This window comes from Fusarium oxysporum, chromosome 15, assembly GCF_000149955.1.
Source record: "Fusarium oxysporum f. sp. lycopersici 4287 chromosome 15, whole genome shotgun sequence".
NCBI classification, from domain to species: Eukaryota; Fungi; Ascomycota; class Sordariomycetes; order Hypocreales; family Nectriaceae; genus Fusarium; species Fusarium oxysporum.
In genome coordinates this window covers 795,813-810,137 of record NC_031000.1, presented here as the reverse complement: position 1 = coordinate 810,137, position 14,325 = coordinate 795,813, and the positions used below count along the sequence as shown (strand labels likewise).

Here is a 14,325-nt window from a genome sequence, read left to right as displayed (position 1 = left end):
AGAAGTCGTGATAAATCGGCTGACGAGAGGGGCTTATCTGCAAAGCGTGCTTTGCGAATAGCCTCACGGGCTTCCGGGGCAAGCTGGGTATCGATCGTAAAGAAATCCTCCTTCTTGTTCAGTTGAGAACGTATCTCAGCTCGTGAGGCGTCATATGAGGCATATTCAACATCCTTTCCGGTGTGTTCGAGCCACTGTTTAAACTGTAACCTCTTTTCAACGCCGTTGACGATAACCTCCTTCTTCTTCCGCCACTCATCTCTTATCTCCTTCATCTGCTGGATTGCAAAAGATCGAAGATTCCGAAGCTGAAGTCGCTGTTGTGCCTTATTTCCTGCATTTACATCCTCAGTATGCTGTTCTCGAAGCTCTTCTAAGCTCACATTGTGAATATATTCTCCTACCGGTTTTGCTCGCTTGCCGCGCTTTCTCTGGTGATATCTCTTCTCGATACGCCCTTGGCGATCTTCAACGTGATTCCTCACGATATCTTCAAGCACAATAGCTTCACTGACGATCTTCCGGACCGACTCCAGTCCCCTGAGCGTTGGGGAGCTCAGAATATCGTGATAGCAGTTACTGACATCTCTTGCTGTATCAGAGGCCAAAGGGAACCGATTTTCCGCCGGTAAAAGCGAAGATAAAGCCGGGTCAATAGCCTTACGCGTCTTCAGCTTCTTTTTTAGAAGATAGCTGACTGCAGGCACCTCGGTGGGCGGGAAGATTCCTGACTTTTCGAAGCCTGTGATGATGTGGGCCGGCGTGAAGCCTTCATCAAAGATCTCCTGAGGTAATGAGGATTAGTATGTGAAAAGCGGGGTATTTGAGAGAAGGTTAAAGCTGATTACACATACCTTGAAGGAGCCGGCAAAGTCACGGCGGTTGAAGCTCAAATTTCCCTTCCGCAAAGCATCTCGCAGCCTTTTTTGGTGTGCATTCTTTAACCACTGAAAAACACCAAGATCCATTGGTTGAAGCATGTGAGTTGAATGAGGAAGAAGGAAGGCAACGAGGATATTAAATTTTATACAGTATTCTCGAAAGGCGAAAGAGCCGTGACCGGAGAAGCCGTCGATAACGAGCAACCGCCACACGAGATCCTCTTCAGCCTTTCCTTCCGTGCCCGGAGGCTTGTCATATAAAGCGGCAGCATTAGAAGGGCTTTTTAGGTGCTCGTTACACCCAAACCACTCTTCAAAATCCAGCTGACGATGTTGAACTGCTGCAGACTTATCCCAAGACTTCCGGTTGAAGTCTCTCGCCCACTCGAGCGTTATATCGCCATTCGAGAACGCTGTATCTGACTGTGCAAACCGCATCTCGAGATCGCCTTCTATATTCGCCCACTCGAGCGTTGGAAAGGCTTTGAAGATAAGCCACGGCGGAGTGGTCTCTCCGGCGGCGTTACCTGTACCGATCACGGTACAAGTCTCTCGATCATTAGGGGAATATACCTCTGTTGCCGCCTTCTTATTAGTACGTACAACGAGGCATTGTACTCGCTCTCGCAGTATTCCGACTCTAATACCTGCTTGATCAGCATTCCAGATTTCCGAGGCGCCGATTCCGTATCTCGTGATAACCTCATCGAGCCGCTTGAACCACTGCTTCGTCTCCTCCACGCCGGCTTCCTCATACTCATAGCGCGCCGCTTCCTTCGCCTTCAATATCGAGGTATCAAGCTCAGGATGATCGTCACGGAAGCGCCTGTACCACATCTTCCCAACCGGCTTGGCATCAGCATCACGGCGGCTTCTTATAGTGTTGACTGCATCCACAATCTCGCTTTTAGAAGCTGGAAGACCGGACTTCTGCATCCACATAACGAAGCTCACGATAGCCTCATCTTCATCATCCGAAAGAAGTCGCGGCCGGCCCATATTTGGCTGAATAACTAGTTCATAATCAAGGGTATTAGCAGCTTCAAGCTGCTTGATAATCCGAGCAATAGACGGCCTCTTAGAGCCGGGATATCGTCGTTCAGCATCGCGGAGAGAGAGAGCCTTCTTTGGCCCGTTGGAAGCATCACGAGATAAGCCCTTTTGGAGTCGTTGGCGTGAAATAACCACTGCCTGAGCAGCTTTAATGTTAGGTATTGACGGCATAATGCAAGTGGACAGAAATGGTACTTTTTTTACTAATTGGCGTCTAGATTTGCATGAAAATCACATAGAAAATCAATGAAATTCGAGACAGCCGGCGGTGAGGGGTTGTCTCACACTTTTGTGCCGTCTCACACTTTTGGGCCCAACTAAGCTTGCTTAGTTGGCTCGCCCCGCCTCGCGGCATGAGCCAACGGGTAATGGGGGGAATTGGAGGGGTACCACGTTCTCTTAATGAGAACTAGCGCCAGCTTCTTACCTCTAAGTTTCAGCCATCAGCGTCATATTTTCCATCGATCTCCTGATACCACATAAACTCTGTATTGGAGCCATGGAGAGCGTCGGATGTCTGCTATGTGGTAGTTGATGACCAGTAGGCGCTCTTGCCGGTTGCTCTTGAGGCTCCGCAGACACTGTGGACCGTCAATTTGTCGGCTTCAGTCGGAGGTGACATGACGCTTAAGATCGCGCCGCGGATAACTCAAAGTCTGCCCAAGCAAGTTGTGCGTTCTTAATTACATCTATTTTGACTGGTGGTCACTGCATATGTAACCTGTGTCACCGACATCATAAGTGCGTTTTCCACATGTTCAATCCCGGCGCGGGCGAATCGTCGTATTGCAATTAACAAACCGTGAGAACGAGATCTTTGGGCTCAACAAGCCACAAAAGAACTCAATGGGCTTCAACCGTTCATTGCATCTACACCCGCATTGTTTTGACTCGAGGCAGCACGCCACGACCACCACGCGTCCACCAACGACAGCGACGATATCTGAGCAGCAGTACAACCCACGGGGAGTCTGACGGCGGAGCCCAAATCTTTCGAGTGTCGCCAAACTTTCCACTTTTACTGGCGTAGTGAGTTCTTTTTACGTCATCGTCATTCTCCGCTCCTGCCCCAAATCCAGCGCCTAGACGCTGTACACTGCGCGCCGCGCTGCACATTGTTCACTAAATTGGAGAGAAGGCATTGCAAGTCAAGCTACCGCTGTCAATTAGGCAATCTATACGTCTCTGACCTGCTATACCGAGTACGGCTTATGGGCCATGGCAAGGTGGCTCGAAACTCTCCAACCGGTCCGCAACGGTACCGCAGGACAAGTTTCCCAGCAGTGTCCCTGATATCCGGGAGTGGTTAACATGTGATTATGACTGATTGCCAAGATAAAGAGGGTTTTTTCACTGTAAAATGGCACCTTGCAGAGAGTGCCATTCATGATGTCACTCTATCGCTTTCATGGCGTAGCTACTCCTCTCTCTTCTTCAATCTCGATTGCTATGGGCCATTATTGGCACGGCGGCACGCCCAAGTTGTTGGGATCTCAACCTACCTTTTCTCGCCAACGGTCGCACACACCGGAGCTGCCCTCGAGATCAGGGGCAAATTCTAACAACCCAAAAAACCGGAGCTTCCATTACACCTCAAAACGAGCAGCCTGGATATACTTCTGTATGACGTGGGGTGTGTAGGAGGCAGCTCTATGAACCATCTATCCAGATGGCCGCCCTACCCTCCTCCGAAGGGAGCAGCTACTTTATTTTCTCGGAAATGGAAGAATGCCATTCTCCCTCGCAACTGGCGGGCAGGACAACGACGTCTCAGTCTGGAGCAGACCCAACGAGCGACCCATGCTCTCAGTCTCTTGAACATCCAGACACCGCAGCCTCTTCAGCTTCCTCGACGCCTCCTATCTACGGCGAATCAATGGATATGTCCTGTTCCTCGACACCATTTGCGGATATTTCCACCCCATCCGATTATAATGACGGAATTCACCAGGTCAAGCCGTCGGCAGAGCACGCTTGGTTACCCCAATTTCAGAAAGACGGTTTCTTTGTAGCACCGGACGATGGCCTGGAACGCCGGTCGGATCTCAAGGCGGGCGACTCATACTACGCCTCTTCTATTGACAATGATAATCCGGCTGATACGTCAACATGGGGTTCGCCAGAATTAGGAAAGTTCCACGAGCGCGCTGAAGTTAATACTGCTATTGACGCCCAGCCGTGGAGGAATATCGACTACCTTTCTCATGACTGGAAGGAGGAAGAAATCCTGTCATCATGGAAATATATTTCCACCCGCCGAGGAGAGGACCCCAATAGCGCCCGTTTGGAGAATGCATGCTGGAGAACATGGACAAAATATAAAAGCCTGAAGACTGTGTCTCCCAAAACGCTCAACTGGTAGGGACATGATGTTATTAGGCACGAATATCAAGCTAACTTTGTGCAGGCTGAAAGATAGCGATGTGAGTTGGCTATATGGCCCCGTTCAGCAAGGTGCTAGCAAGATCTACTGTACGCAGACTGGACCTTGTGGTGCCTCATTGCTCCAGCCCAACTTACTAGTCAATTCTAACAGGAAGAGTATCCTGAAGAAAAGGAGCATATCAGATATCATACTGCCGAGGCCATTGTCAACATCATCCTTACCCCAGCAGGTAACCCCAGTGGCCCAGGCGAGACAGAAAGACAGCCGGCGATTAAAAGAGCTTTCTTTTGATCGCGCAGTGACGATGGATCACAATATATTCCCCTTCCCTTCGATGCCAATGAGCTGTGATACCTCTAGTATGCTACCATCGTCAGCATACAGTGGGATCTCATCGTCAGGTCTTGAACGTAAACACATCCACTTCAATTATGAAGTCGAGCAATGTATCGCCGTTGAAGTTAAAGACGACGACGATGACGACGACTGCGATATCAGTACCGATACCAATTCCGAAGACGGAATGATAATGAAGCTGGACAGGTCGCGAAAGACGGCGAAGGAGGGCAATCCAGTACTCTCTGATGGAAAGACGATCGCGATGCTTCCATCAACAACACTAAAACATCGAGAACATGTACAAGTCCCAGAAACGGTCATACGCTACACCTCTAGCGCCTTACAAGAGGCGCCTCGTCCACCTAAAGCGTCAGGTAGATTCTCCGAGGATTTAATTGATACCGATACAAACTCAGGCTGGTACACATATGGGGCTTTCGAAGAACATGATCCGCATCACATTACTTCTACAGACACCTTGACCGCCGAGCCAGCTGGCATGCGTCGCACTCAGTCTAACATGTTTATGCCCTATGAGGAGGCGGCCACGTGTTCAAACAAAGGGATGTTTTGTCGCGTTATTGACACCGTTAAAACAGCCAGGGACATAGCCTATGTTATTTGGAATAGTGGCTGGAGATGAAACTTTGGAACGATGGAGACAGTTTTACCTCTTGAAATGGCGACTCTCTTTCCTTCCTTGCCAGTCCATCTCTATTGTGAGCGTAGCTGCCGGTGTGCCAGTGCCAAACCACCAAGCCATCGTAATGTATATACCTGTGGGAGCACTGAGCTGCCCGCTTAAATCTAGCCGTCCCCGTTTGGCGCTGTTGCCGGTCGTGCCACCATAGAGAAGCTTAGAAGAGACGGAAACAGAGTCAATCTCATTTGGCTACCACCCGAAAGCGAGCTCAAAATTCAGAAGACAGCCAAGATGTCAGCCCGTTACGCAATGGAGCCGTACATGACGCCACAGAGAGGATTCGCCAAAGCGAAGACCACAATTCTCAATCGAACGAGGGCAGATCTGCGAATGGATAGGAAGCTACCAGATGGAGTTGGCAGGCATTCTAGAAAGATCGACTCAGCTCTGCCTGGTAAACATACCCCCCTGCTGTACGATCAACTATTATGGAAAGAAGCCAGCGTGCTTGCGCAGCTCAGAACCGGAATGGCGCGACTGAACGGTTATCTATATCAGATTAGGGAAGTACCGACAGATGAGTGCCCATGCGGGCGGGCAAAGGAAACGGTAGAGCATTTCCTCTTCCGTTGCATAAAATGGACAGAACAGCGCAAAGAGAAGCTTGAGTATAGGGAGGAAAAACGCTGCAATCTTTCATTTTACCTAGGAGGTAAGGCAGTATCAGATAGACAGGAATAGACACCAGACATGGACGCGGTGCAGGCCACAATCAGGTTCGCGATCGCTACAGATCGCCTGGAACAAAGATGACGTGAACACCGCTAATCAATCGATTCTAAACCCATCTAATAACAGCTACCCTTCGAACAACCAAAAGCAAGCATTGCTTCAGCCGCAGAAGACAGGAAACTGAACACTTGGAGGAAATGGGCTTCAACTTGACTTGCTGCTGACACCCTGGAGGGCCAAGGAGAAGAGTGATGACTATACTGGAAAGAACAAGGTGAGATTCTCAGGGGTTTAACGAGAGCAAAGCAAAAACTAGAGAGATGTATGTTATCTTAGCTTCAGAGCCCTCTGGGCGTTGGCCTACCGGGCGTAATAGACTTGTGTGCGTGCGTGTGTGTATGTGTGTGTATTAAGAACGATAAGAATCCAGTGTTCCAAGCGCATAATGTATTCTTAGTTTGATGTTTGTTAGGAGCATACATGTAAATTCTCTTCTCTGGCCACATTCGTATTAGTACCACTATGAAATGCTCACAACTAGCTATACTAAGATACCACACTGTAGTTCAGAAGCCCCTTAAAGGGCTCAAGAGCACCGCAGGCATCGCAGACAGGACGCCTTTCGTCGCATTTCTTGCGACGGAGGCGACAAGTCTAACAGCCCGCGTTGGAACGCACCTTTGAAGACATGAAGTTGCGAAACATGGTGGCTAGTGGAGAAGATGCCCCCTGAGCCTGTTGAAACAGTGGATATGACGGCATTAGTGACTTTCTTGTAGATGATTAAGATCAGAGGGATATTAATAAGCTGTTGCATTGATGAAAGATGCAAGTTTGTTTATACTATAAGTTATACATAGAAATTTATTTAAAATAAGTAAGTAATAAAAATACTATAACGTATTTTATAAGCGAGTGAGCCATATAAGCGAGTGAGCCAAAAATCCCTCACCTTACAGTATCACTATTCAATTCAATATTTATCAACAACCCAATATGTCACAGTCCTTATATGAGGCTAGGGTCCTTCTTGCCCTTCAGGCCCTTCAAAATAACCCGAAATTAAGTGTCCGAAAGGCAGCAACCATATATCAAATCAATCGCTGCACCTTAGGTCGCCGCCAGAAGGGAATTCAATCAACACGCAATACCACTACAAAGTCACGGAATCTATCTGATCTAGAGGAGCAGATAATAGTTCAATTCATTCTTGACCTAGATTCGCGAGTATTTCCCCCACGGCGCGATTTTGTAGAAAAAATGGCTAATTCTCTACTTGCCGATCGCGATGCATCACCAGTTGGCAAGCTCTGGGTTCATAACTTTATCCAGCGACAACCACAGCTTATAACGCGTCGATTTCGGAGATATGACTATCAGAGAGCCAAATGTGAAGATCCGACTATTATTCGTGACTGGTTTCGCCTCGTAGAGAATACGATCGCGAAATACGGTATCCAATTGGATGATATGTGGAATTTTGATGAGACCGGCTTTATGATGGGCATGATTGAGCCCGGGATGGTCGTCACAAGCTCAGAAAGGCAAGGGATGCCGAAAAAAGTCCAGCCTGGAAATCGTGAATGGATTACTGTGATTCAGGCGATCAATGCAGAAGGTCAATCGATCCCGCCGTTTATCATTGGTTCAGGCCAATATCATCTTGCCAATTGGTATCGAGAATGCGACCTACCAGGCGATTGGGTCATTGCATTGAGCGAAAATGGATGGACTAATAACCAGCTAGGTCTTGACTGGCTCAGGCACTTTAATCGGTCAACAAAGGACCGATCAGTTGGTTCTTATCGTCTTTTGATCCTTGATGGTCATGAAAGCCATCACTCGGCCGAATTCATGAGATATTGTGAGGAGAATAAGATTATTACATTATGCATGCCTGCTCATGCCTCTCATCTACTCCAGCCTCTTGATGTCGGCTGCTTTGGACCGCTGAAAAAGGCTTATGGGCGAGAAATAGAGCGTCTAATGAGATGCTCTATAAACCATATCTCTAAGACCGAGTTCTTTCCTGCCTTCTATGCCGCCCACCAAGCTACTATTACAGAAAGTAATATCCGGGGAGGTTTTAGAGGAGCTGGGCTTGCTCCCCTTGACCCAGAAAATGTCATCTCAAAGCTTGATATACAGTTACAGACCCCGACGCCTCCTGTAGAGGTCTCGGCACCTTCGACCCCCTGGGCTTCAAGGACCCCTAAGACAGTATTAGAGGCCCAATCGCATTCTAAATATCTACAGGCACGGATTGTTAATCACAAGAGCAGCTCCCCAGAGTCAATTATCCAAGCTATTAGGTATTTTGAGAAGGGAAATAGCATCGTTATCCATGAGGTGGCCTTGCTGAAGGATAGGGTTCGACAACTTGAACAAGAGAATCAGACACTAGGGCGGCGCCAGAGGGTAAAAAGAACTAGACTACAGAAAGGAGGGCCTTTGACTGTAGAAGAGGCATCACAAGCAATTGATCAGATGGATGTTCATATGCAGGTAGCGGCCGAGTCGTCAAGAAGTGGTGGTTGCAGAGGGTCAAAAGGACCGAGGGTTATGCATTGTGGCAAATGCGGCAAGGCCGGGCATAATGCAAGGACCTGTCAGGAGGAAATCGAGGTCAATATGGAAGAATATAGCGATTAGTTTTAATTAATCTGATAGATTGTGATGTTTTTAAGAGTAATCTTATTATGTAGGTGATGAAAGGTGGCTCATTCGCTTATATGGCTCACTCGCTTATAAAATACGTTAAATAAAATAAAGTTAAGTATTTAAAATCTATTAAAACCTATTTTATAAATATTTAAAAAATTATATAACGTGTTTGATAAGCATGCGTCGCAGACAAGCATGCGTCGCACTTTTCCCTCTTACATCTAACTTTTTATCTGATCAATTAGTTCTCAACCACCAAACATGTCACAACATTCAGATGAAGCTAGAACCCTCCTTGCCCTTCAGGCGCTTCAGAATAACCCAAAATTAAGTATCCGACGCGCTGCAACAATATATGAGATTAATGAGCACCGCCTACGTCGGCGTCAGCAAGGCATTCAATCGCGAAGCGATTTTATCCCGAAATCGCGGAAACTATCTGATCTAGAGGAACAGATAATAGTCCAATTCCTCCTTGATCTGGATTCGCGAGGATTTCCTGCGCGACTGCGTTTTGTAGAAGAAATGGCTAATTCTCTTCTTGCCGACCGCGACGCATCACCTGTTGGCAAGCGCTGGGCTCATAACTTCGTCAAGCGGCAACCAGAGCTAAAGACGCGTTTATTTCGGAGATATGACTACCAGAGAGCCAAATGCGAAGATCCGACTATTATTCGTGGCTGGTTTAGGCTTGTACAGAATACAATTGCAAAGTACGGTATCCGATCAGATGATATCTGGAACTTTGATGAGACTGGCTTTATGATGGGCCTTATAATGGCCGGAATGGCAGTTACAGGCTCGGAAAGGCAAGGAAGGCCAAAATCAGTGCAGCCTGGAAACAGGGAATGAATTACTTTGATCCAGGCGATTAATGCGGAAGGTCAATCGATCGCGCCGTTCATCGTTGGTGCAGGCCAATATCACCTTGCCAATTGGTACCGAGAATGCAACCTCCCAGGCGATTGGGTTATTGCAACGAGCCAAAATGGTTGGACAAATAACGAGCTAGGTCTTGAGTGGCTAAAGCACTTTGATCGGTCTACAACTAAACGATCAAATGCTCGGTATCGTCTTTTAATCCTTGATGGTCACGAAAGCCACCACTCTACCGACTTTGAGAAATATTGCAAGGAGAACAAGATCATCACGCTCTGTATGCCTGCTCATGCATCTCATCTACTCCAGCCTCTTGATATTGGGTGCTTTGGGCCGTTGAAACAGGCTTATGGTCGAGAAATAGAGCATCTGATCAGATGCTCTATAACTCACATTTCCAAGACTGAGTTCTTTTCTGCCTTTTATGCTGCATTTAAAGCTACTTTTACAGAGAGTAATATACGGGGGGGCTTTAGAGGAGCTGGGCTTGCTCCTCTTAACCCGGAAACTGTAATCTCAAAGCTTGATGTGCAGCTACGGACCCCAACGCCTCCTGGGGAGGCCACTCAACCATCAACACCATGGGCTTCAAAGACCCCAAAGACAGTAATTGAGGCCCAATCTCAGTCTGAATACCTCGAAAAGCGAATCAGAAGGCATCATAGTAGCTCCCCAGGGTCTATTATTAAAGCTTTAAAGTCAGCTACTAAGGCAACAAAGGCAGTCATGCATGAAGTTACCTTATTGAGGGCTGAGCTCCGGAATCTTCGAGATGCAAATGAGATACTAAGCCGGCGCCGGAGGGCAAAAAGGACTAGACTACAGAAAGGAGGGACTATGACTGTACAGGAAGCATCACAAGTAATTGATCAGATGGATGTTAATGCGCAGGTAGTAGCCGAATCATCAAGAAGTGGTGGTCAAGCAAGGTCGGAGCGACCAGGTAGTCGACGCTGTGGTATATGCGGCAAGGCCGGGCATAATGCAAGGACCTGTCAGGTAGTAATTGAGATATCTGGGGAAGAGTATAGTGAGTAGTTTTAATTGATCAGATGGTTTGTTGAGGTTTTAGAGTTATTTGAAGTTAAGAGGCTAGGAAAAGTGCGACGCATGCTTGTCTGCGACGCATGCTTATCAAACACGTTATATTAAATATTAACGTGTATGATAAGCGAGTGAGCCAGACAAGCAAGTGAGCCAAAAATCCCTCACCTTACAACATTATAATTCAATCAGCTATATCTCAACCAACAAATATGCCACAGTCCTCAAATGAAGCTAGAATCCTTCTTGCCCTTCAGGCCCTTCAAGATAACCCTAAACTTACAGTCCGACGGGCGGCAAATATCTACGATGTCAACCGTAGTACCTTAGGTCGCCGCCAGCATGGCATTCTTTCAAAGCGTGATACTCCCACAAAGTCACGGAAACTATCTGATCAGGAAGAGCAGATAATAGTCCAATTCATTTTAGACCTAGATTCGCGAGGATTTCCCTTGCAACTATCATATATAGAAGATATCGCGAATTCTCTATGTGCTAACCGCGATATACCACCTGTTGGCAAGCGCTGGGCTTATAACTTCATTAAGCGACAACCAGAGCTAAAGACACGTCAATTTCGGAGATATAACTATCAGAGAGCTAAATGCGAAGATCCGACTATTATTCGTGGCTGGTTTCGGCTCGTAGAGAATACAATCGCAAAATATGGTATCCGATCAGATGATATCTGGAACTTTGATGAGACCGGCTTTATGATGGGCGTAATTGAGCCCGGAACAGTCGTTACAAGCTCAGAAAGGCGAGGGATACCAAAGAAGATACAGCCTGGAAACCGCGAATGGATTACTGTGATCGAGGGGATTAATGCGGAAGGCCAATCGATCCCGCCGTTTATCATTGGTGCAGGTAAGGATCACCTCGCCAATTGGTACCAAGAATGCGACCTTCCCGGCGATTGGGTTATTGCATTGAGTGAGAAAGGATGGACTGATAATAAGCTGGGCCTTGAGTGGCTAAAGCATTTTGATCAGGCTACAGCTAAGCGAACGAACAGTCGCTATCGCCTCTTGATCCTTGATGGTCATGAAAGTCACCACTCCGTCGAATTCGAGGAATATTGCAAGGAGAACAAGATTATCACACTCTGTATGCCTGCTCATGCCTCTCATCTACTTCAGCCTCTTGACGTAGGGTGCTTTGGGCCGCTGAAAAAGGCATACGGTCGAGAAATAGAGCATCTGATCAGATGCTTTATAACCCATATTACCAAGACCGAGTTCTTTCCTGCCTTTCATGTCGCCCACCAAGCTGCTATTACAGAAAGCAATATTAAGGGAGGTTTTAGAGGAGCTGGACTTGCTCCCTTTGACCCAGAAAATGTCATCTCGAAGCTTGATGTGCAGCTACGGACTCCAACGCCTCCCGTAGAGGTCACAATACCATCGACCCCTTGGACTGCAAGGACCCCAAAGACAGTACTAGAGGCCCAATCGCACTCCAAGTATCTGCAAGGAAGGATCAGAAATCATAAGAGCAGCTCCCCTGAGTCAATAATTAAAGCCGTAAAGCATTTTGAGAAGGCAACAACTGTTCTTATGGATAAGATGGTCTTACTACATAATAGGAATCAACAACTTGAACAACAAAATAAGATAGTAGGGCGACGCCGGAGGGGAAAAAGGACTAGGGTACAAAAAGAAGGGCCTTTAACTATAGGGGAAGCATCACAAGCAATTGATCAGATAGATATTGATGCGCAGGTAACAGCTGAAGCCTCGAGAGGTGGTCGCGGAAGGTCACAAGGAGCAAAGGTCCGGCAGTGTAGTATTTGCGGAAAGACCGGGCATAATGCAAGGACCTGTCAGGAGGCAATTGAAGTCAATAGGGAATAGTATAGCGATTAATTTTAATTGATCAGATAGGTTGTGGTGTTTTTATTGCGAATTTCATTTGGAAAGTTAAGATATGTGGCTCACTCGCTTGTCTGGCTCACTCGCTTATCATACACGTTATATATATAGGAGTAGCTTTAAAATTATATAATTTATATAAAACAAAAGTTATATAAAATAAGCTTAAAATAATATATAATTTTAAAATTAAGATTTTCTTAAGAAAATATTTAAGCTTATAAGCTTAAAGCCTTATATTAAAGTAAATAAGGCTTTTAAAATACTTTTTAACATATATAAGTATTATTATTTATTAAAATTAAATTATATATAAACTTAAAGTTATAAGTATTTTTATAAATATTTTTATTTTTATTTTAAAATTTTAAAATTTATATATAATCTAAGAATTAAATGTGACGGTTGGTTCCCAACTGTGGATAAACTAAGCCGTGCTAGGTTTATTGTTGGCAGATTGCGTAGGGCGTGATGCTGAGCTTGTCGAAATGTCACGTCTCTTAATGGTAGATTCAATGCGTGTTAGGCTTGATCAATGTAAAGAAGTTTTATTGATAGCTGGTGAGCTAGAATCTATGAAAGTGCAAATGAATGTGTTCTATATATACTAGAGTGGTCGTGGTTGATCTGTGAGGTTGTCGCGGGATCAGTGATGATCCAAGTGGATCAGTACTGATCGCGGTGGATCAGCTCTGATCGTAGAGTCTTGGCGCTGATCGTCTTCAGCGGGAGATGTAGTGATTGGTGGAAAATGTGGGGTACACGTGACGAGACTGTTGGGGTCGTAACATTAAATATTAAATTAAAATAAAATAATTATTAAAGTATTTTAATATTCCTTATAATATATAAAGCCTAAATAAGTTAATTAAAATAATATAAAAATCAAGTCTATTTTATAATAATTAAGAAAAGCCTATTACCCGTTGGCTCATGCCGCGAGGCAGGGCGAGCCAACTAAGCAAGCTTAGTTGGGCCCAAAAGTGTGAGACGGCACAAAAGTGTGAGACAACCCCTCACCGCCGGCTGTCTCGAATTTCATTGATTTTCTATGTGATTTTCATGCAAATCTAGACGCCAATTAGTAAAAAAAGTACCATTTCTGTCCACTTGCATTATGCCGTCAATACCTAACATTAAAGCTGCTCAGGCAGTGGTTATTTCACGCCAACGACTCCAAAAGGGCTTATCTCGTGATGCTTCCAACGGGCCAAAGAAGGCTCTCTCTCTCCGCGATGCTGAACGACGATATCCCGGCTCTAAGAGGCCGTCTATTGCTCGGATTATCAAGCAGCTTGAAGCTGCTAATACCCTTGATTATGAACTAGTTATTCAGCCAAATATGGGCCGGCCGCGACTTCTTTCGGATGATGAAGATGAGGCTATCGTGAGCTTCGTTATGTGGATGCAGAAGTCCGGTCTTCCAGCTTCTAAAAGCGAGATTGTGGATGCAGTCAACACTATAAGAAGCCGCCGTGATGCTGATGCCAAGCCGGTTGGGAAGATGTGGTACAGGCGCTTCCGTGACGATCATCCTGAGCTTGATACCTCGATATTGAAGGCGAAGGAAGCGGCGCGCTATGAGTATGAGGAAGCCGGCGTGGAGGAGACGAAGCAGTGGTTCAAGCGGCTCGATGAGGTTATCACGAGATACGGAATCGGCGCCTCGGAAATCTGGAATGCTGATCAAGCAGGTATTAGAGTCGGAATACTGCGAGAGCGAGTACAATGCCTCGTTGTACGTACTAATAAGAAGGCGGCAACAGAGGTATATTCCCCTAATGATCGAGAGACTTGTACCGTGATCGGTACAGGTAACGCCGCCGGAGAGAC

General features: G+C 46.3%; 2 protein-coding genes across 2 annotated transcripts; both read left to right on the top strand.

The window, feature by feature from the left end:
* Nucleotides 1-3,603: 3,603 nt before the first annotated feature.
* Nucleotides 3,604-5,302, top strand: FOXG_14307 (uncharacterized protein; the record flags this gene model as incomplete). Its single annotated transcript, XM_018394378.1, has 2 exons — nt 3,604-4,292; nt 4,342-5,302. The coding sequence occupies 2 exons, from the start codon at nt 3,604-3,606 to the stop codon at nt 5,300-5,302; spliced, it is 1,650 nt and encodes a 549-aa protein (XP_018254495.1).
* A 3,657-nt stretch (nt 5,303-8,959) lies between these two features.
* FOXG_14306 (uncharacterized protein) lies at nt 8,960-14,274 on the top strand (the record flags this gene model as incomplete). Its single annotated transcript, XM_018394377.1, has 5 exons — nt 8,960-9,490; nt 9,566-10,607; nt 10,814-12,057; nt 13,643-14,186; nt 14,249-14,274. The coding sequence occupies 5 exons, from the start codon at nt 8,960-8,962 to the stop codon at nt 14,272-14,274; spliced, it is 3,387 nt and encodes a 1,128-aa protein (XP_018254494.1).
* Between the last annotated feature and the right edge of the window lie 51 nt (nt 14,275-14,325).